General features: G+C 47.9%; 1 protein-coding gene across 1 annotated transcript in view; it reads right to left on the bottom strand.

Moving 5' to 3' along the window:
• Nucleotides 1–22,495, bottom strand: part of FAM234A (family with sequence similarity 234 member A) — a 318,557-nt gene that overhangs the window by 63,760 nt on the left and 232,302 nt on the right. Inside the window, exon 9 of the mRNA XM_069210403.1 lies at nt 11,617–11,695. Coding sequence (XP_069066504.1) covers nt 11,617–11,695 — 79 coding nt within the window. The remainder of the gene's footprint in view (nt 1–11,616; nt 11,696–22,495) is intronic.

The raw sequence follows: 22,495 nt of genomic DNA, 5'->3' as shown, positions 1-22,495 counted from the left end.
TGTGCCAGATCATCGTGGCCTGCTGTATGCTTCACAACTTGGCTTTGCGACGACAGGTGCCTTTTCTGCAGGAGGATGGTCCAGATGGCGGTGTTGTGGCAGCTGTGGAGCCTGTGGACAGTGAAGACGAGGAAGCAGAGGAAGAAGACATTGACAACAGGAACTCTGTGATCCTGCAATATTTCCAGTGAGACACAGGTAAGAGTACAGACCTGCCTACTACATGTACTTTAACACTACTACCTCTTTACTGTCTGTCGTTTTCACCCAGTTTATGGTCACTGAGTTGTCACTTTCCCTTACGATTTTACAGATGTGGGTCCCACTGTATGACATCTGCTTAGATTCCTCATGGACTAGAGCTGTGTGACATAGGTATGTTGACATTACAATTGAAAGAGCATTTTGTCACTGTAATTGCTAATACACTATTTCAAAATCACAGACAGACTCCAGATTGTTTTGTGCTTTAAGTGTGTTTATTTAAGTGCTCAATATTGGAGGGGGTAGTGAAATGGTGAGGGGTGATGGCGGAGGAATGTCCATGGCAGAGTCCAGTCTATTAGTCTCACAGGTCCATTGCCCATATGGGCATAGGAAGTGGAGCTGGGGCAGTTAAAGTATGGACAGGGTGACAAAGTGGGACAGTAGGATGACAATCAGGGTGGTCTCATTTCTTGGCGGGGGTCTTGGCATCGTGCTCTGTCTTTGTACTGGATCTCAGGGACCGTTTGCGGGTGATTCTCCCTCTGCAGGGGGTGGGGTGCTGGTGTGGTGGTCCTGTGGCGGGGCGTCCTGTCCACTAGCGCCGGCAGAGGTGGTGGGCAGTTCATCGTCCATGCTAGTGTCAGGGGCCCCTTGTAGTGCCACAGTGTCCCTCCTGGTGTTGAGTACTTCTTTCAGCACCACTACGATGGTGCCCAGGGTGGTTCTAAGTTCCTCCCTGAAGCCCATACACTGTTCCTCCAGCAGGCGCTGGGTCTCCTGAAACTTGGCCAGTACCGTTGCCATCGTCTCCTGGGAGTGGTGGTAGGCTCCCATGATGGAGGAGAGGGCTTCGTGGAGAGTGGGTTCCCTTGGCCTGTCCTCCCCCTGTCGCACAGCAGCCCTCTCAGTTCCACTGTGTTCCTGGGCCTCCGTCCCCTGGGCCGTGTGCCCACTGCCACTGCCCCCAGGTCCCTGTTGTTGGGGTGGTGGGTTAGCCTGGGTTCCCTGTAGTGGTGGACACACAGCTGATTGAGTGTCCTGGGGGCGGAGGTATGGGCCCGCTGGGTGGGTGCTGTGCCTAGTGTTTCCAGAGGTGGGAAGGTCTGTGGTGGCCTGTGACTGGGTCAGGGGAACCAACTGTCCCGAGGTCCCCGATGGGCCGGGCTGGTCATCTAGATCCAGTTGGACAGAGCTGCTGTCATCACTGTGGGCCTCTTCTGTTGGTGGTTTGGACATGTGTGGGCCCTCCTGTCCGGTGACGTTGGGTAGGGGTCCTGCAGGGGTATAAAAGGATGGTTATTACATCTGTGTGTATCATGGTGTGCAATGGGTGGGTGACCATGTACCCCAGTGCTTGCATTCCTGTGTGGGACCTTGTGTGATGATGGTTTAGGGGGTTGTATGGGTATGTGCAGTGGGCATGCTTTAGAGATGGGTGTCCATGCTTTGTTGTTGCATGCAGGGCTTGGTGTTGGGATGGGTGGTTTGTGATGTTGGGACATATGTGAGGAGTTGGGGAGCTGTGGGTGAGGGTGAGGGGGGGGGTATGTGCTGGCATGCAGGTAGGGTAGGGGATGTAATAATTAAGATTTGTCTTACCAGAGTCCATTCCTCCACCTACTCCTGCAAGGCCCTCAGGATGCAGAATCGCCAAGACCTGCTCCTCTCATGTTGTTAGTTGTGGGGGAGGAGGTGGGGTTCCGCCGCCAGTCCGCTGAACCGCCTGGTGGTGTCTTGAGACCACGGAACGCACCTTCCCCCATAGGTCGTTCCACCTCTTCCTGATGTCCTCCTGATTTCTTGGGTGCTGTCCCACTGCGTTGACCCTGCCCACTTTTCTTTGCCATAGCTCCATCTTTTTTGCTATTGAGGTGTGCTGCACCTGTGATCCGAATAGCTGTGGCTCTACCCGGACGATTTCCTCCACCATGACCCTGAGCTCCTCCTCCGAGAACCTGGGGTGTCTTTGCCGTGCCATGGGGTGGTGTAGGTGATGTGTGGGGTGGAGTGTGTGGTGATAAGTGTGCTGATATGTAGTGGTGTGTAGTGGTGTGTTGTGTGAGGTGCGTGGAAGTTGTGTGGGTGATGGTGTTGTGTGCCTGTGGATGCTGTTGTTCTTGCTGGTGCTGTCTCTCTCTGGCCTTCTTTCGGAATTTGTTGTTGTAGGGGTTTGTGGGTGATGTGTGTGTGTGTCTTATATTGTAATGGGTGTGTGGGAGTGGTGTGTTTATGTGTATCAGGTGTGTGTATTTCGAATTGTCCAATGTGGCTGTGTTTTATAAGAGTGTGTGTATTTTGAGCGCGGCGGTGTGTACCGCCAATGGAATACCGCGGTTGAAAGACCGCCGCGTGGATTCGTGTGTCGTGATAGTGTGGGCGTTTTTCTGTTGGCGTGACGGTGGAGGTTTTGTTTTCGCCAGTTTATCACTGACCTTTGGTGTGGCAGACTTGTGTGGGTGTCTGAATTTTGGCAGATTCCGAAATGTGGGTCATAATAGCTGTGGTGGAATTCCGCAGCGGTGTGTTGGCGGTCTTCTGCACGGCGGTAAGCAGCTTTTACCGCCAATGTTGTAATGAGGGCCTAGGTATCTAAAACAGGGGTCCTTAATTCTGAGCAGATAGCAGAATATGACGTTTCTGGCAAAAAAACTAATGTCTTGTGCCACAATTTGCCCTCAGCATTTTCGTTCTATCCCGATAAAGGCCCTTGCCTTTACTCCTCATATCAATTGGACTACTACCTTTGTAGCAAATGAATGATTAACCACAACGGATTAATTAGGCTGTACTAGACCCCTAGATACATTTGCTGCTTTCAGCTCAATTATGCAAGCTACTTCACCCAGACACATTCTCTAGCTAAGTCACTAACAAATATTCAAGTCAGAACTTCCTCAAGGAGTGGTAATGTTATGGTTACCCCTTTGCAATTTTGAGTTTGCATGACTTAATCTTAGAGGTGCCAGTGACTGATGGTGCTTGATTGGGTGACTGGGTGGCTCACCAAACAAGATTTGTGCAATCTTAGTTAACTCTCATTCATATTTCATGGTTTGTAGTAACATAGGAGGCATAGCCAAGAACAGAATGCACTCTTGAGGTTAGGAATGAGTATGCTCAGTAGGTTCAGTGGTTTGTGTCTTGTCAATAAGGGGAGGCTGTTGTTAGTGTTGTGATATCACACTGTAAGTATTACCTGATTTGATTTGAATATATAGTATAAGCAGCATCCTTCCTAATGTGTTCTGTTGGATGTTGTATGCTCTTTCTTGGTGACTGGTGGTGAAAGCACAGTGATATTAAACTATATGACATTGGTATGCTTTGTTAGCTGTATGTACAGTGGTACGTCCATACACAGAAGCTATTCCCCTTTGTCTCACTGTCTGAGAACAATCAAAGTCCAACTGCCAGCTAAACCTAGTCAAGTGAACCAAGATACAGGGTGCACGCACCAAATGATTAGGGCAAGTAAATGCCAACTATCTTAATGTGCCATTTTCAGAATTGTGACTTAAAATCCAAATTTACTATACATGTGGGTTTTAAATGGCAATTCTTTAGTTTCAGTTGTTTTCTATTAATACTTATTAATACTTTCACATACGACTCTAAGGCAGGCATGCCCACCAGTCTAACTAAACAATTCACACAGTAATTAAAAAATCCACCTAGGTTGGTATCAAAGAGTACCCCTGAACTTGCCCCATGCCCCTCCCCAGTGCTACCACTTTGCATTTGTATTGAAAGAAAGAAGTAGTAACCCAGTAGCTAGCTGCCCCAGTGCAGTTACATATCTTCATCGGACTGCAATCTATAGTGAGACAGTAGGCCCAGTGCCCTAAGACAGCCAGGGCATGTGAGGTCCCTGTTGCCTTGACCAAGATACTCCAGGATTGGGTCCCACATTATGGAGAATTTGTCTGAAGCATCTTGCATATTGTATACTTTTTTTTGATAAGCCAGCAGCTGCCATATTTTCTGTAGCCACATGGAGGTGTTTGGGGGGAGATCTTTCCTCCAGAGGCCCAGAATGGTTTATTTTGTTGTTAAGAGAAGGTGGGATATCCTTTACCCATTAGTGGAATGAAGCAGATACACGTTCTTCTGGGGTAGCCCTAGTGGGATTGAGGAGGAGGTCTCTATCCAGGGGTCTACCCTCAATGGTCGCAATGATGCCCAGGACGACCTACCAGAACTGGATCAGATAAGGGCAGGTCCATAGGTTATGATAGATAGTCCCCTTCTCTCCGCAACCCTTCCAACCATCCCCAGACCTGGTGCTGTCCTACATATGTATGGTGTGTAATGCCATCTATAAAGGAACTTATGTAGTTATTCCCTCTCCAGGCGATATCTCGCAAAGTTGGTTGTGCATGTGTGTATGGCATCAAATTGTTTGTCGTCCAGTGCAACACCCAGTCCTCCTCCTCCCAAGTACTCCTGTGTGTAGGGCGCTTCTGGAGGGTATTAAGGAGCATGTATGAATATATCTGGGTGACTAAGGCCCTTCATTACGACTTAGGCGGTCTTACAAAAAGACCGCCGAAGCCGCGGGCGCCACAAACCTGCCAGTGCTGGCAATATGCGTGGCACTCTATTTTGACATTTCCGCTGGGCCAGCGGATGGAAGCAGCATTTCCGTCCGCTGGCCCAACGGAAAAGTCACATCAACATTGAAGCCAGCTCATAATAGAGCCAGCAGCAATGTTGATGTGCCGCGGGTGCAGCAGCACCTATCGCGCATTTCACTGCCCGAGATTTGGGCAGTGAAATGCGCGATGGGGCTGTGCCTGGGGGCCCCTGCACTGCCCATGCTAAGTGCAGGGCCCCCCAGGCTGTTTCCCCTTGAGGCCATTCCACTACATATCTCCTCTGTGCCGCTAGGTCATAAAGGTGGATATGGGAGATGCCCAACCCTCCAAGTTTCAGATGGCATGTGCTAATTTGATGCCCAAGTCTAGGGCATCTGCTGGCCCAGATGAAGGTCTTGCAAATATTGGTCAACTACTCTAGTTCTGACTGGTGAAGGGGTTGGGGGAGTGTCTGGAACATGTGTAAGATCTAGGGGAGGGTGGACATTTTAAAAAAAGTGATTCTCCCAATCCAGGAGAGAGTGTAAAGGTGCCAGTGAGAGCTTTCAGGGAGCATGCCAGATGTTTGAAGTTGGTCTGAGCATAAACGTGCAGGTCAGGGCCACTCCCAAGTATGCCAAAGAGTCTAGTGTTCATCGGAAGTTGGAGTTTTTGGAGGACCGTCTTCCCACCAGAACACCACCAACCCGACTGATTTCCCTAGGTTGATCACAAGGCCTGCAAGTGTTCCATACTCTTATAGTAAAGGCAGTAGATTTGCAGGGATTGCACCGGTCGGTCAGGGTAAGCAGAACATCATAGGCAAAGACAGATATTTTAAATGTCTCTTGGTGGAAGGCGATTTCACAGATCACATCATGATCAGTAATCCTCTGGAGAAGAGGCTCTAGACCAGTGGTTCCCAACCTGTGGTCCGCGGACCCCCAGGGGTCCGTGACACATTCCCAGGGGGTCCGCAGGCCTGGGCGGCAGGATGGCACTTCTCCTGCTGGGGCCTCTGACAAACATGTGCGTGTGTGTTTTATATTTAGAACTTCCTTTGTTGGCAAAAGCACTGCAACATTCCTTGTACATCCAGCAGCTTTACAACAAAAATAAAGATGAAGATAACTTAGTGATTAATGTACCTACTGGAGAGAGATGGGAGTTTTGTGCCCTGGCAGTTTTGACTCAAAGGTAGCACAGATGGTTAAAATGCCTGCTGCAAAGAATGTGTATTATGCATAGAACAGCATTTTATATGCATAGCACAGTGGGTTTTTGTTTTTGTCACAGATTCTTTTGTTACAGTGCAATGCATAAGTTACAATTGTAATCTAGCACAGTGAGCTATGAACTGCCATTAAAAAGCTCCAGGCAAACTGCATGGCACAAATTAGAAAGTTGTTTTTTTCCCAGTCTTTCATTTTCTTTATGCTACTAAAAAAGGTTTCCTTGCATAGAAATACTTTCTTATTATTAAAGTCAATGCTAACCACTGCGTTGTGTTATGATTCCTGAGTTTGTGCTTCTCCAGACCAAGCACTCTTAGAAAACGCCTACCAGTGTGGATGACATTTGAATCCTACACCTTGTAGTACCCTGTAAAGTGCTCAGACACCCTACACTGGTATGAGAGGTGCTATAAAGCAAATTAATTATATGTGAGAGAGAGGCTAATGAGAGATGAGAGGCCGTCATGGTTTTACTTCCTTTCCCCACCACATATTTATGTCAAAAAGCTTTCTCAGATCTTAGGTACCTAAAAAATAAAACCAGAAATTGCTTTGAAAATATAGAATCTAACCTGAGGATTCAACTTTCTTAAATAAAACCGAAGATTGAAAAGTTAGTCGCCGAGATGCAGCGCCCACCTTCCCATTAAAATGTTAACATTTTTGCATATGATTTCAATATATAAAGATTATGGCCCTCATTATGAACACGCGGGGGCTGGCGGTCTAAACACTGACTGCCAGCTCGTCGAGGACCCCGCCGGCCAAATAAAGAACATTCCGCTGGGCCAGCAGGTGGAAACAGTGTTTCTGCCAGCCGGCCCAGCGGAATGCTGGGCATGGACATTGCCGACGGGTCCACCTGGAACCGGCGGCAATGTAGCAGTGCGTCGGGTGCAGCAGCACCCATTACGCATGTCACTGCCTGTAAATCAGGTAGTGACATGCGCGAAGGGGCTGTGCATGAGGGCCCCTTCACTGCCCATGCCAAGTGCATGGGCAGTGCAGGGGCCCTCTGGGGGCCCCCGAGGCACCCTTCCGCCAGCCTTTCCAAGGCTGGTGGAAGTTGCCTCATTATCCGGCGGGCAGCGCTGCCCTGTCGGATATGTAACTCCACCATCGCCAGGCTGCCTGGCGGTGGAAGCCTGGCAGTGGTGGAGTTACGCCAGTGGCGGTTTTGCCACGAATATTATATGGCGGTCCAGACCGCCATGTTCATAATGACCGTGTATATCTTTACTAATTTGAGTATTTGGTTTTGTGTGTACTTGTTTGTGTATTTTTTGTGAATTACTGTTTTAATGTTTGAAATTCAAATTGTACAAATTGCTTGGGGGTCCCCAGCTTCCATTAATGATTCAGTGGGGGTCCTCAGGAGTCAAAAGGTTGGGAACCACTGGAGTAGAGTATTAATATGACTGATGCAAAGGACGAGTACCAAGCAAATCACCGAACTGTTTATTATGTGGATTGGTCAATAGGTTACTGCTTTTGTCAGAGAGATCCTTTTGTTAATTGCAGTTCATTACTGACAACCGTCATATAGTATGGTGAGCTATGACCTTTCATCAAACAGCTGCATGCAAACAGCATGGTATAGGTTATACTGTTATGTTTTATTCCCAGTTTATCATTATCCTAAAGAAGCTAAAACGATTCAGTTGGGTAAAGTCCATTCTTACTATTAAAGCCAATCCCAACCACAGTTGTACGTTTTAAATCATGAGTGTGCTTCTCCAGACCAAACACTTAAAATATACTGACTAATAGTATGGATGGTATGGGACTCCTACAACTTGTAATCCTCATTATATTTTATAACATTTCCTACAGACTGATTTACACACCGATGATTTATTGCTTCCATATAATGTGTGTGTGATGTGAAGTGCTCCGACACACTACACTGATATGAGTAGTGCAATATAACAAATTGTATGCATATGAGAGAGGGCTTACGGTGAGATGAGCTGCACCTGGTGGTGCGTGGTAGTTTTGGAATTTGGGAGGAGTTTTTTGGGGGGACGTGGGCACCAACAAAGATTGCAGCTCTGGGCACTACCAGCGCTTAAGCCAGCATTGTTCAAAGGTCATAAGGTTTTCAGAGTACAAGGGTGCATTTGAGGAAATGGATCGATTGGCAAATTTAAACACAAAAGTCGAGGGTCACCTGGAATAAGGTATGGAGGACAACTTCTAGTGACCCATGTTGTCTGTTGCTTCTTAGATATTATAAGGGTAGTATGTGCTAGCTGGAGCCCAGTTTACTAATTTTGAGACTGATGGAAAAAAGTGTCCTGCTGAAGTTATTACTACCAAGTGGAAACACATCAAAGGCTGCACTGATTTGTGTTTGGATGTCACAATTAGTGACTCCCAACATGATCTTGATGCCCAACATTTAGGCAGTAAGTAGCAAGACAAAAAAGCTCACCATATTAGCAGGTGGTGATTCTGCTCACCTCAGCATCAGGGATAGAAAACAGGTCTAAGGGAGGAAGAGGAGAGCACATGGTCTGCCTTTTTCATGGCTGAGATGCTGTAATCTCAGGAAGTTGCTTGATGTTCCCACAGGAATGCACAGTAAGGCTTTGGGAATTATTTCTTTCCAAACCCACATACACAACATTTCTTTTGCAAATGGATTAGTCTCCCACAGTGTGTCTGACCAAGAGACAGAAAGTGGGCTCCAATCTTTACTAGCTTTTCTCTCACCACAGGATTCACATTTGGGATGAAATGTAACATGGTGACTGTAGGAAAGGGCCCCTTTTAGCATGTTTACCCCCCAATTTTTTGCTTGATAACTGATGCTAACTTGATTGAGTGTGTGCTGGGGTCCTGCTAACTATGCCCCAGCATTAGTGTTCTTTCCCTAAATTGTACAATTGCTTCCATAATTGGCACACTCCTGGCAAACAGCTAAGTCCCTTGTAAATGTACCGGTGGTACCAAGGGCTCTGTGGCCAGGGAGGGTCCCTAAGGGCTGCAGCATGTATTATGCCATCCTAAAGGACCCCTCGTCAAGCACATGCACTCTGCCGTTACAGCTTGTGTGTGCTGGTGGGGAGAAAAAAAGGTCAAATCGACATGGCATCTCTCTCTGGGTGCCATGTCCACAAACCACTGCCTGTGGCATGGGTAAGCCACCCCTCTAGCAGGCCTTACAACCCTAAGGCAGGGTGCACTATACCACAGGTGGGGGCATAGTAGCATGAGCAATATGCCCCTACAGTGTCGAAGTCCATTCTTAAACGCTGGAAGTGTAATGTGGCCATATTGAGTACATGGGCTGGGAGTTTGTCATTATGAACTCCACAGGGCCATGATGGGTTTAGTGAAGACTAGGAAGTTTGGTATCAAACTTCTCAGCTCAGTAACCCCACACTGATGCTAGGGTTGGATTTTTTGAAGAGGGGATCTTAAAGATGCCCCCCTGTGAGGCACCCAACACTTTAGTGCAAGGCTGCCCGTCTGTGCAATCCTGCCACTAAAAGACAAGTTTCTGACCCCATGGGGTGAGGGCCTTTGTGCTCTCTGGGTTCAGGAACAAAGCCTGCTCTATGTGGAGGTGCTTCACACCTCCCCCCTGCAGGATCCTCAACACACTGCATCAAGCCTCAAAGGCTCCTGGCTCCTGTTACACTGCCCCAGGGCACTCCAGCTAGTGAAGATGAACGGCCCCTGGACCAGGCCCCAATTTGGCAGCAGGTCCGGCGGAAAAATTAGTAAACACCAAGAGGAGTGTCCACCCCAGCTGGGACCACCCCTAGGGTGCCCAGAGCGGAGGTGAACCCCTACTGGCAGAATCCTCCATCTTGCTTTGGAGGGTGTTAGGAATGTGCCCCCCCTCCCCAAATGGAGCAGGCACAGGAAGGGTGTAGCCACCCTCAGGGACAGTAGCCATTGGCTACTGCCCTCTGATCGCTGTAATGCCCCTAAATCTATTAGTTAGGGGTACCTCTGAATCTTGCTCTTCAGATTCCTGGAAACATAAGAAGAAGAAGGACTGAAGAGTCACACCAGCAAAGAAAACTCCAAATGACAACTGACTACTGGCCTGTCTGCAATTTCAAGAGCCCTGCTTCAAGAAGACTTTTCATCCTGCAGGACCAGCAACCTCGTCAAAACCCTAGAGGACTGCGTGCCTACCCAAGGACCAAGATCTCCCAAGGACCAAGATCTCCCAAGGACAGCAGCCCTGTCCACAAAGAAACCTCAGGAAGGACTCCAGAACCACTCTGGATCAGCAAATCCTGCCCGTACTGCACCCAACACCCACAGCCCGTGTCCAGGGGCCCACCGGTCCAGAGGAGGTCCCCAGGTAATTTCGACCTTGAGTCCACCCTGGGATGACCCCTCTTGACCAGCACAACGACGCCTGCAGCCTAAATCCAGAGGACCCTCCTGACCGCAACTGGTTCTGGTATAGATTTCCCGACACCTAAAGGTACCCCTGCATCCGCAGCCCCCTGGCCTTGGGGAACCCAACCGATGGCCCAGCAACTTCCAGTGGGCTCTCTGCTTACCTATCCAGCAGTTAGTTTTTTTCAGACAACTCCATCTCTGTGACTCCTGGGGTTCCCTCGTTGAAAAGCACTGGGCACCCAATGCTGTGTTTGCACCCTGCATGCAGCCGCCCCTGTGCCGCTGAGGGTATGTATTTGGTGCTTGCCTGTGCCCCCCCCGGTGCATGCTCTTAAAAACTCTTTAAGGAGAAAATAATGAAAAGGCAGTAACGCAGTGTTCAGAGATCCTGGATATCCAACTGTCACTCTGATGCACTATGGGATGCTGGTTCTCTTACTGCTTTAAAGTACAGGATCCTATTTCTATGATTCAGTGTTCGCTGACTCTCTGTTTTATTTTCCCTGTAAAATATTGGTCGGAAAGAAAAAGTAAACTGCAGAGTCGTTCTCAAATATCTATAAAAATAAATAAAGCTAGAAAGGCTTTTTGTATATTACGGTTGAAAATAAAAGTGTTCTGCGAGTCCAAGCAAAGGGTGAACTTCTCAACACTCAGCGAAAGATCCCCGTATAGAAAATCTTCATTACTTCAATCCCGATTTACAGTTGCAGTTCTTACATCTCTCCACCACCTATCAGTGTTGTTGTTGAACTGCTATTTGGTTCTTTGCTTGTGTGTAGCAGAAGGAGTCATAGCTATCAACCCATATTAAAGGGGCAGCTGATATAGATGCCTAGTGACAATGTGCCATGTATGACACCTGCAGCCACACCTGGATTTTTATACAAAAGAACTTTTAATTCTTCAGCTTACAGTTGCAATTTCCCCTTTAAAAGCATGAACTCAGAAGTCGTCCCATACTGAGAATGTTTAACTAAAACCCATAACTGGCTGATTGTCAAGCATGATTGAGGCTACCAGTTGAGAACAGGTTTAGAAGCATAAACAAAATAACAATACGTTTCTTATAGGCAACAAGGTCACTAGCTGGAGAGCACTGCGCCCTAAAATGTAGCAAGGACTGGGACCAGGAATAGCAGAACCAGGAGTAAAGTGTTTTGTACATAGTGAGCATTTGACAGTACTTTCTTAGAACAGCAACATAAACGCCAAAGCGTCGACAACAGTACCTTTTTTCTGTTGACTCCAATTCCAACTTCCATTACTATATCCAACACATCTTTTTTATAGTATCCTAATGTTGGCTCGCTGTAAAGAAGAAGGTAACAATTAATTATCATGCTTAGACTCGTAGACAAAGAATTCAGTAATCGAACACTGTTTGTTGCCTGCAGACAGACTATAAAACTGAGGTGTGCTTTGTCTAGTTTCATGTTCCTACATCACCTATAGGAGACTGAGCCTAATATTAATATTAATCTGTCCATAAAACATCACCCTCCATAAATTAGCATAAAAGCTATTAATTAAACAAAAGTCTGGATTTTAGGTCAATTTGGCAGGTAGTTACTCAGTGAAACACAGCAAAAATCGTTCAAATATCTGCACTTTACGAAATATGTTGCCAATACAAGAATACTAATGAAAACTTGCAAAACTAACAAAGTTCTTACTGCATTATAATGATGCATAAACGGTTGAAAAAATATATAATAAACATCAAATAAAAAGAATCATTGCTACAGGAAAATATTTGCATCTTCAGGTAAGATTTCAAGCCAGTCTAGTGGTGAAAGCATCTCCTTCGAAAACAGGATCTTATGTACGGAGCAGAGGAAATGATTATGCAATACTTTAGTCTTTGTTTTCACCAGTACTTCATCATATATAAACTATATATCCCAAGACACTCTGGGAACAGACATCAGTTCTCTTTTAGCCAACCAGTGTCCTCCTGTACCTTCAAGAACCTCTCTAACATCATGTGTCCCCTATCTCTTCACTGACACAGTTGCAATACAAGTACTATTTTACCTCTCTTCTCTTTCAAGGTTTTTTAGGCTGTTTTTTTTGCTGTTAGGACTTGGCGGTGTTTCTGTTGCCACAGAACCCCCAGAGACTGCGGGCATGACTTTCCGTTGCCCTTGTGCGCTTCTCTCCAGTTGCTCCCCTACTGCGGGGTTACAGCTACGCCGGAAGCGGTCCTTCAGCCACCAGGGGGCACCCGATGCATGTCTCCCATCATGCACATTTTTGTCCGCTCCCTGACAGTGTTACGACCGCTGGATGTGCCAAAGTCACAGAGGTCCACAGTAGAAGAGCAAATTCTTACCTCCTTGCATGTAGAGGTGGTACTCAACAGGAAAGAACTCTGGTCTGTTCCGACTGTGCAGGATTGTAACTGTGTGTTGTCTCTTTCTCTCTCTCCTCCCTAAAACAAGTCAGCACGTCTTCCCTATAGAGCCTAGAGCGTGAGGCCCCTCGCAGGGGCCTGTAGTAGGTTTCCAAAGTCTCATAGTTCTTATCCTACACTGAGACACAACCAAAGCCCGGTCAGTGTATCATCAACATATTAATAGTAACAATGGTTCTCTGGGGAGAAGTTTTTTGCGCGTAGACTTCGCTAGCATAATTATAAAATATGTCATGCATCTGTAGAAGATTTTACAGGGTTTGTAATTGCTTCAAATCATGCATTCAGAGAATAGGCAATATAAACAAGAGATGATCCTGAAGACGGCATAGTGAAAGTGATTAGTGAGATAAAGGTGCACTGGTGGAGAGTAACATAATATTCGAATAAACACTGTTGACCAAATAATATCATGATTTCAACACTGAGACTCAAGAATTGTAGCAAGAGGTGAATACTATCGTATTTTGCTGTCAACAGAGTGATTCATTGACGTTTCAACTCAATAAATGAATTATAGTGAGGTCTTGATAAGGACAGCGGTAGATAAAACAAACCTACAAAAATGATTTCAATATCCATGTGAGAAATAGAGGTGTTGGTTGACTGGGATGTGAGCCCTAGTAAAGCAGCAACCAAAATGCTTGTCACGGTAAGGCACAGGAAAACTCAATTTTAACCTGTGCTTTGCTTGGCACAGAGCAGTCAGGCTTAACTGTAATGCAATGTGTAAAGTATTTGTGCAACACTTCAAACAGTAAAATAGTGAAAACACCACACAAAAAGGATCCCACACCAGGTTAGAAAAATAAAAATTGATTTAATAAATAAAACAAGAAGAAAAAAAACACAAATCTACTAAGTAGAACTTGAGTTATGAATTTTTAAAGAATAAACTATAAAGGACAAGTTACTTACCTTTGGTAACGCCTTATCTGGTAGAGACAATGGGCCTGATTTAGATGGCGGCGGACAGAATACTCCATCACAAACGTGACGGATATCCCATCTGCCGTAATACGATCCCCACTGGATTGAACGGGATCATAATATGGTGGACAGGATATTCCGCTGACATCTAAATCAGGCCCAATATCTAGTTGCAGATTCCTTACCGTAGAATTTCCACCAGGCGTCATTCTGGATCCAGCTATTTTTCTCGCGTAGTAACCCTGCACGTGCGCACCATTAGGTGGCATTGATTGGCTCTGCAGCATCCGCCCCGGATTTGACGTCACTGGTGCTATATAGGCACCACCCCGGTGTGCTGAGTCAGTTTCTTTTCACGCCTTTACACACCAGAAGTGCAGACCCATGAAGAACACTGACCACTAGTGTGTCAAAACTAAAGCCCTGAAAGTGGAGTCCCTGTCCCTAGAAATCAGTTTGCAGAGTGGGGAGGATGGGTGGGTTGGTAAGGAATCTGCAACTAGATATTGTCTCTACTAGATAAGGCGTTACCAAAGGTATCTTGTCCATCTGATAGAGACATCCAGTTGCAGATTCCTTACCTTAGAATAGATACCCAAGAAATACCATCCCATTCCTGGAGGTGGGTCTGCAAACTAAGATCATACTAGAAAGTCCCTCAGGACCAAACAGGCAAGAGCCCGTCTCTTCAGACCTGATGGTCCAGGCAGGAGTGTTTAGTAAACGTGTACAAAGACGCCTCACAGTTGTCAAGGACTGGAACTCCACATGTTAACACAGGTCCCAGCTTTTGCTTGGGTAGAATGAGCACACAAATCCTCCAGGGGCCGCTTTTTGGCCAGTGCATAGCAGATCTTAATGCAGAGGATGATTCATCCAGAGTCCGTTTCTGCACTGCCCGGCCTTTCTTCACACCTACATAACCAACAAAGAGTTGATCATCCACCTGGAAATCTTTTGTACAATCAAGGTAAAACGGTAAAACTCTTTTTGGGTCAAGGCGATGGAGTCTCTCCTCTTCCTTAGAAGGATGTGAGGGTGCATAAAATGCAGGCAAGGTGCTGGATTGGCCTACATGAAAGGAAGTGACTGTAGAAAGCTGGCCTGGTGTGTGGTGAGCACCTATGGTGTTATCACCTTATACCAGGTCCAGGTATCCCCTATTAGTGAGGTGTAGGCACTGTCTAAGAAGCCAGGGCTCTCTAGAGGTAGCTGTTGATGAGCAGCAAAGACTTATGTAGGAGACATGCAAAGCTTAAGCAAAACCACTAAATACACACAGCACTTACACACATCAAAGAACAAAACAGTGTTACAAAAATAAAGTTACTTTATTATGGTAACACTAATACTAAAACACTAAATAGATCATACTCTACTAGCAGCTGAGTAAACACACCATTATATACACATTAGTAATCAGGAATGGGCATAGAAAGCAATAGAAACAGTGAAATAACAGAAAATATTAGAGACCCTAGAGGGAGACCAAACCAAATGCTAAGTAAATGGAATGCGAAAGGAAGACCCCCGACCCAGGGAAATGGAATCTGTAGAGGGGAGCTGGATGAACTAGGAAGCCTAAAAGGTAAGTACCAGAGTGCCCCCAGCAACCTGGAGAAAAGAGTTAAGTACCTGGTTTTCCCCCAAACCCACAGCTAAACTTTGTAAAGGGACTGTGCAAGACCCAAGCAAGACTGGAAAAAACAGAAGATAGTTCCTGACAGAAGAGGACCTGCAAATGAAGGGGACCAAGTCCAGTTCCAGATGGAGTGTCCGGTTGGGGCAGGAGCCACTACCCACCCTTCTGGAGATGCAGGACCAGGTCGACGGTGAAGACCAGGAGTCAGCTATGCAGCACAGGAGCAGGAGAAGAGTTCCAGAAGTGATGCAGTTGCTGTCCCACTTCAGAAGAAGAGTTGCAGTCTGTCAGTGGTGTGGAAAAACCACCAACAAGCCAACAAGACACATTTTAAATGGGCCCCCATGGGTGACATGATACATGCTGCAGCCCATGGGGATCCCCGGGTGCCCCAATGCCCTGGCTACCTAGGTACCATATACTAAGGACTTATATGGGGGCACCAGTATGCCAACTGTGGGGTGTACCAAGTCAGTAACAACTAAATTTAGAGGGAGAGAGCACAGTCACTGGGGTCCTGGTTAGCAGGATCCCAGTGAACATAGTCAAAAGACACTGACAATAGGCAAAAAGTGGGGGTAACCATGTCAAAAAGAGGGTACTTTCCTATAGTATCCACTTTAGGCAAAAAAGACACAATAGTGCAAAGCACCACTTTGTCAGGATAGATGGAAAGGTAGGGCGGCTTAGATGACAATGCCTGCAGCTCACTTACTTTGCGGGCCGCAAGAAAAGCTGTTACAAGGTGAGAAGTCTCAGATGGCAATTGTGTAGAGGCTCGAAAGGAACGCATATCAGGAAGGTCAAAATCAAATTCAAGTCCCACTAGGGCATAATGAATGGTGACGGAGGAAACATATGAGCAAGGCCTTTGAGAAAAATATTTACAATAGCAGACTTAAAGAAGGTTGATCAGGCAACAGCAGAAAAGCAGAAATGGCAGACAGATAACCTTTCAGAGTGCCCATAGCAGAGCTCTGCTGGGGCTAAAGAAACTATAAAAAACAGAACCTCAGAGAGAGGGGCAGAAAGGTGGTCAACAGACTGGTCTGTGCACCATATACAGTTTTGGACGAGGAGCACCTGGCTGCCAAAATTACAATAAAGACTTTGGGAGGAAGGTCAAAGTCTGTCAACTGTCACTGCTTAATCTCCATGCAAGAAGGTGGAGAGTTGACAGGTTCTGGTGGAGAACGCTCCCCTGCTGCTGCAACAGAAGAAGCTCAGAAAGGAGCAGTCTGATCAGAGGATCAATGGCCTTGGTCAGTAGCTCGGGATACTAGACTCTCTGTGCCCAATCCAGAGCCACAAGGATGACATGGTAGGGGTCATTCTCGATCTTCTTGAGAACTCTGGGCAGAAGTGGTATAGGTGGAAAGGAGTACAGGAGGCCTGAGTTCCACTCGAGACAAAAAGCATTGCTGAGTGATTGCTGCCTTGAAAACTCCACAGCGAATACTGCTGACACTGCATGTTCACTGCGGAGGCGAACAGATCTAACCAAGGCTCTCCCCACTGCTGAAGAAGACCATGCGCCACATTTGGATGGAGATGGCATATGTGATCGGCTAAGCATTGATGGATGAGATAGCCTGCTCTGGCATTCAGAGAGCCTACCAGATGTTGAACCACCAGGAACATGCCCTGTTGTTCCAACCATGTCCAGAGGTACAGAGCCTCCTGACAAAGGGTCCACAACCCCACCCCACCCTGTTTGGTGCAGTACCACACAGCAGTGGTGTGGTGTGTGAACATCTGCACTACCTATCCCTTGAGAGAGGTAAGAAGTGCTTTTAATGCTAGTCTGATTGCATGGAGCTCCAACAAGGTTGATGTGGAGTCTGGACTCCACTGGAAACCCAATGCCTCTGATTTTGCCTCTTCCAGTTGGCAACTTCTCCTTCTTGAGGAAGAGACTGAGGGACTGAAGGTCTAGGATAGGGTGGAGGCCCTTGTCCTTTTTGGCTACCAGAAAGTAGCAGAATAGCAACCACAACCTACTTCTGGCACAGGAACTCTCTCTATCACTCTTGGACAAGAGAGCCATAACTTCCTCTCGGAGAAGTGTCAAGTGATTCTCCATCATCCGATCACAGGATGGCTGCATGGATGGAGGGGTAGTTTCAGAAGGGGGGGTGTAGCCCCTTCAGACTATGTGCAAAACCCACCTGTATGACATGATGGAATGCCAGCAGAGCAGATGAGGGCAGATCCTGCCTCCGACTGGTGCCTGGTGGGGAAGAGTCAGACTAGGAAGGTTTGGTAGCTGCTGTGAAGGGGGGGGGGGGGGGGGGGACGGTGAACTGGCCAGACTGCAGGATCCCTAACCATGCAGAGGCTGGGCAGCATGTGTGGCATGGTGGCTGGACGGGAACGGACGTAGTTGAGCACCCATTCCGTAGCCACAAAAGGGGAGAAAACCAGACTGAAAGGGATGAGGAGGCACGAGAATCTGGTCGTACAGGGAGAATCCTTGGAACGCTCGAGAGCTTAGTCTTTTTCTCAGAAGAGAAAAAGGGCACGTCCATAAGACTGGCCGTGACATTGCCCAAAAAGCCAGACGCCCTCAACCAGGTGTGGTGCCTTAGGGCAACTGTCAAACTGCTCTGCCCAGTGAGGCGGTCATGTCCATTCCACATCGGATTGTGAACTTTGCTGCATCTCTCCCATCAGTAACTGCTTGGTAAAGTACAGCCCAGGCCTCCTGTGGCAGTCTTTGTGCAACCCTATCTCACAGCGTGTGGGAGTAACAGCCCATAAGGCATGCAGTGTTCATGGACAGCAATGCCAAGATGGTGAAAAAAAGACATCTTCTTCCAAAGTGTGTCCAGCCTTTTAGATACCTTACCTGGGGGTGCAGGACGGAACACACCATGGGAGGTGGAAGCTTGGATAACCAAGCTCTCAGGGGTGGGGTGTTGCATAAGAAAACTTGGGTAGCCCGGAGCAGGGCTATGGTGGCTGGCAATTGTCCTGTTCACAGGAGCCCCTATGCTGGGTTTGGACCAGGTACCCCATACAACATCTGTAAGGGCTTTATTGAAGTGAAGCAGAAGTTTGGAGGATGAAGCTCCGGGCTGAAGCACCTCTGTCAGGAGGTTAGTCCTGACTGCCACCAAAGGCAACTCAAGGTCCAGGACCTCATCTGCTCTTCGCACCACCATAGAATGACACTCTCGCCTCCGTAGTCCAGTAGGGGGAGAAACTTTGGCATTATCTGGGAAAGTATCCAGTCCAATGGCTTCACCTTAGTCAGAGCTGGTATTCTAAAGGGTCCAGCGACCCCTCTTATTCCTCACCATAACCAAGCCCTTAAGAAAGGGGCTCAGGATCTGCCATAGCGGGCAAAGACTCCTGCCAGCATCGGAGTGGGTGTTTTACAACACCCATCCGGTTCTGTGTCGGAGTTGGCAATGGGGATGGTGCTGCCCAGGGGCACAGGTAGCGACAGGAGTGTCAGCGTCAGGGATGGTCGAAGTGGTACAACCAACGCTGTCCCGAATCCAAGAATGAATCCATGGGTGCCCCTTAGAGCTGAGGCCGAAGACGCCGGTGCGGAACCCGAAGGGCCTCTTTCCGACTCTGCAGTGCCTGAAGGCATGCCAGTGGTGTCGGACTGCCCACAAATAAGGCGCATGGTCTCATAGAACTCCTTCAGTTGGGCAGGGTTCGCTCTGGCTCCCAGAAACTCAGGGAGGCACAGAGTTAGCCCAGACTCAGGTTCCACAGAGGGAGACCTAGAACAATGACATTCCTGCTCCCTCGTCTTGTAGGCCAATGGACGAGGGGAAGTCAAAGAACGGTTTGTCTTCTTCAACTTCTTCTTATGCCTTGACTTACCTGATCGTCTCGAGGACTTGGGGTGGACAAACAACAAGGGGGGACTCCGTGAACAATCCTGAGACCTTCCTCTCAACAGAGAGAGGTGACTTGCGTGGAGTAAGCTTAAGGGTCCGCTCCCTCAAAGCCTTCAGATGTATGGCCCGACACTTGGAGCACAACTTCCGGTTGTGGTTGCGCTCCAGGCACACGAGGCGCAAATCTGTTACAGGCATCGCACAATGACAGGACCCGCAGGGCTTCAATCCTATCTTCCTCGATGACATCCCTAAACACAGCAGGAGTTAACAACTTGAAAAAACTTTGACAAAAAGTGAAAAAAGGCTAGTCAAAAATTGACTGTAGGGTAGCTCTCTTCAGATCAGTGATGCTGGGACAGAAAGAAAAGAACTGACGCCACAGCGTCAGGGTGGCGCCTATATAGGACATGTGACGTCATATCTGATGCAAACGACACCAATGCCTGACGCGAAGCCAATCGATGCCACCTATTGGTGGGCAGGGGTATTGCTCAAGAAAAATCTCCTGATCCAGACTGACGCCTGGGGGAAATTCAAGGACTCTGCAACTAAAGGTCTCTATCAGATATAGCGTTTAGAAGAAAAAGCGCCATCTGGTCATGCCGGGCCAAGACAAATTTAAAGGTTTAGGCCGACAGCGATGTACCGTGGGCCGGCTACAGGGTCCCAATTACGCCCGCTGAACATAAGTACCTAAAATCCTGGCTGCAAGCGTTGCGTGGAATCAGAGGTGAAGATGAGTCACCAGCCGATGTGATGCATTGATTCTGAGATACAGCGAGGCTGCAGTGCGAGGTCCTGTTGTGTTGTCATCGAGGATCTCACTGATGGGAAATGCAGTGTGCAGGCCGGAGTTGGGATGCATTACGCTGCTGAGGCAATGTGTCAGTTCCGATGAGTGCTGAGTCTGCGAAGTGGAGCTGTAGCCTCTTTGTCGAGGCTGCCTATCAATGAGGGCTGTGAGGAGCCTACACCGGGGGAAGCATCACACAGTGGCAGTTCCAAAGGCGAAGTGTCAGCCCCAAGATGCGGGGTGTAGTGACAATGTGAGTCTGGTGCATCAGCTCCGACCCACGCAGCAGAGGTGATAAGTCAGTTCTGCTCCATGCAGCAGAGGCGATGCATTGGTTCTGCTCCCGCAGAGGAGCAAACACCTCAGCCCCACTTTTAAGGGTCCAAGACTGGGGTGGCACCACTTGGCGGGACAGACGGCAGAGTACAGGTGCAGGAGTGGGGTAGTTGGAAGTTTTATGTCCCGGAGACATCAGATCAGGAGGCCAGCCAACTATCCCTTGGAGTCACTCTGGGTTGGAGAGATGCAGGCCTAGTCCGTCTCTGGCAAGAGGGCAGCAGGTAGGCACAGCAAAGCAGGAGTCCTGCAGAGTAGCAGTCCACAATAGTGGCAGTCCTTCAGCGGCATAGCAATCCTTCTTCATGGTAGAGTATCCACAGCTCCAGAAGTTTACTGATGTGGAGTTGTCTGAGGTCCAGTTCTTATACTCACTGGTGCCTTTGTTGTGAGTGTGACTTCAAAGACATGTCTTTGAAGTGTATAGATGCCCTGCCCTTCCTGTCCTGGTTCCAGACTCCCAACAGAGTGTGTGCAGCCGTTTATCTGTGGACAGGACACAGCCTATTCAGGTGTAAGTGTGGCTGTGTCCAGCTCCTCCCTCCCATCCTGCCCAAGATGGCCCATAAAGTAACACCTAAACTTCCATTGTGTGTGGCTGTCCAAGGCAGGTTTCTCCAACGAGTAGCTTGTGTACTACTGGTAGCTCACTGGGTCCCTGCAAATAGCTCTCCTGGATGAAATCTAGCATAAACAATTTGGAGCTTTTGCTTTGTTGAATTAATACATGTATCCTAAAATTGAAAAGCATGTATTCTGGATGAAATCATACGCTCATAAAGTGATGTTTTAAGAATCATGCATTTCCAAAATATTTTTAAATATGATATGTAGGAAAGTGCCCTTGTTGACATGGGTATCCCCACTTTTTGTCTGATATTGATGCAAACTTTGACTGAGAGTGTGCTGGGATCCTGCTAACCAGGCCCCAGCACCAGTGTTCTTTTCCAAAACCTGTACCATTGTTTCTACAATTGGCACACAGTTAAGTCCTTGTAAAAGGTACCCCTGGTACCAAGGGCCCTGTGGCCAGGGAAGGTCACCAAGGGCTTCAGCATGTATTAAGCCATACTGGGGGACCCCTCACTAAGCACATACACCCTGCCACGGCAACTTCTGTGTGCTGGTGGGGAGAAAAATACAAAGTCAAAATGGCACCCTTCTCAGGGTGCCATGCTCACACACCACTGCCTGTGACATAAGTAAGTCACCCCTCAAGCAGGCCTTACAGTCCTAAGGCAGGGTGCACTATACCACAGGTGAGGGCATAGCTGCATGACCAATGTGCCCCTACAGTGTCTAAGACTATTCTTAGACATTGTAAGTACATTGTAGCCATATTGAGTGTATGGTCTGGGAGTTTGTCAATATGACCTCCACAGCTCCATAATGGCCTTGCTGAATACTGGGAAGTTTGGTATCCAACTTCTCAGCACAATAAACCCACACTGATGCCAGTGTTGGATTAATTTAACAATGCACCCAAAGGGCATCTTAGAGATGCTCCCTGTATTTTACCCAATCCTTTAGTGCAGGACTGACTGCTCTGTGCCAGCCTGCCACTAAGAGACGAGTTTCTGAACACATGGGGTGAGTGCCTTTGTGCACTCGGGGTCAAATACAAAGCCTGTCCTGGGTCAAGGTGCTTCACACCTCCCCCTGCAGGAACTGTAACACCTGGCGGTGAGCCTCAAAGGCTCAAGCCTCATGTTACAGTGCTCCAGGGCAATCCAGCTAGTGGAGATGCCGGCCCCCCCGGATAAAGCCCCACTTTTGATAGCAAGTCCGGCTGGAAAATTAGGGAAAGCAGGGAGGAGTGACCACCTCAGCTGGGACCTCCCCTAAGGTGTCCAGACCTGAGGTGACACCCCTCCTTATGAAATCCGCCATCTTAGTTTGGAGGACAGGGACCAATAGGGTTAAGTCTGTGTCCCCCCCCACAGGGAGTGGACACAGGAAGGATGTAGCCACCCACACGGACAGTAGCCATTGGCTACTGCTCACTGACCCCTGTAACGCCCCTAAATCCAGGATCTAAGGGCTTCCATGAACCCAAGTCCTCAGATTCCTGGCAACCTCACAAGAAGAAAAAAGAAGGACTGCTTAGCTGAAACCCCAGCAGAGAAGATGGAAG

The sequence above is a fragment of the Pleurodeles waltl genome, chromosome 10, assembly GCF_031143425.1.
Source record: "Pleurodeles waltl isolate 20211129_DDA chromosome 10, aPleWal1.hap1.20221129, whole genome shotgun sequence".
NCBI classification, from domain to species: Eukaryota; Metazoa; Chordata; class Amphibia; order Caudata; family Salamandridae; genus Pleurodeles; species Pleurodeles waltl.
This window is presented reverse-complemented; position numbering and strand designations above follow the sequence as displayed.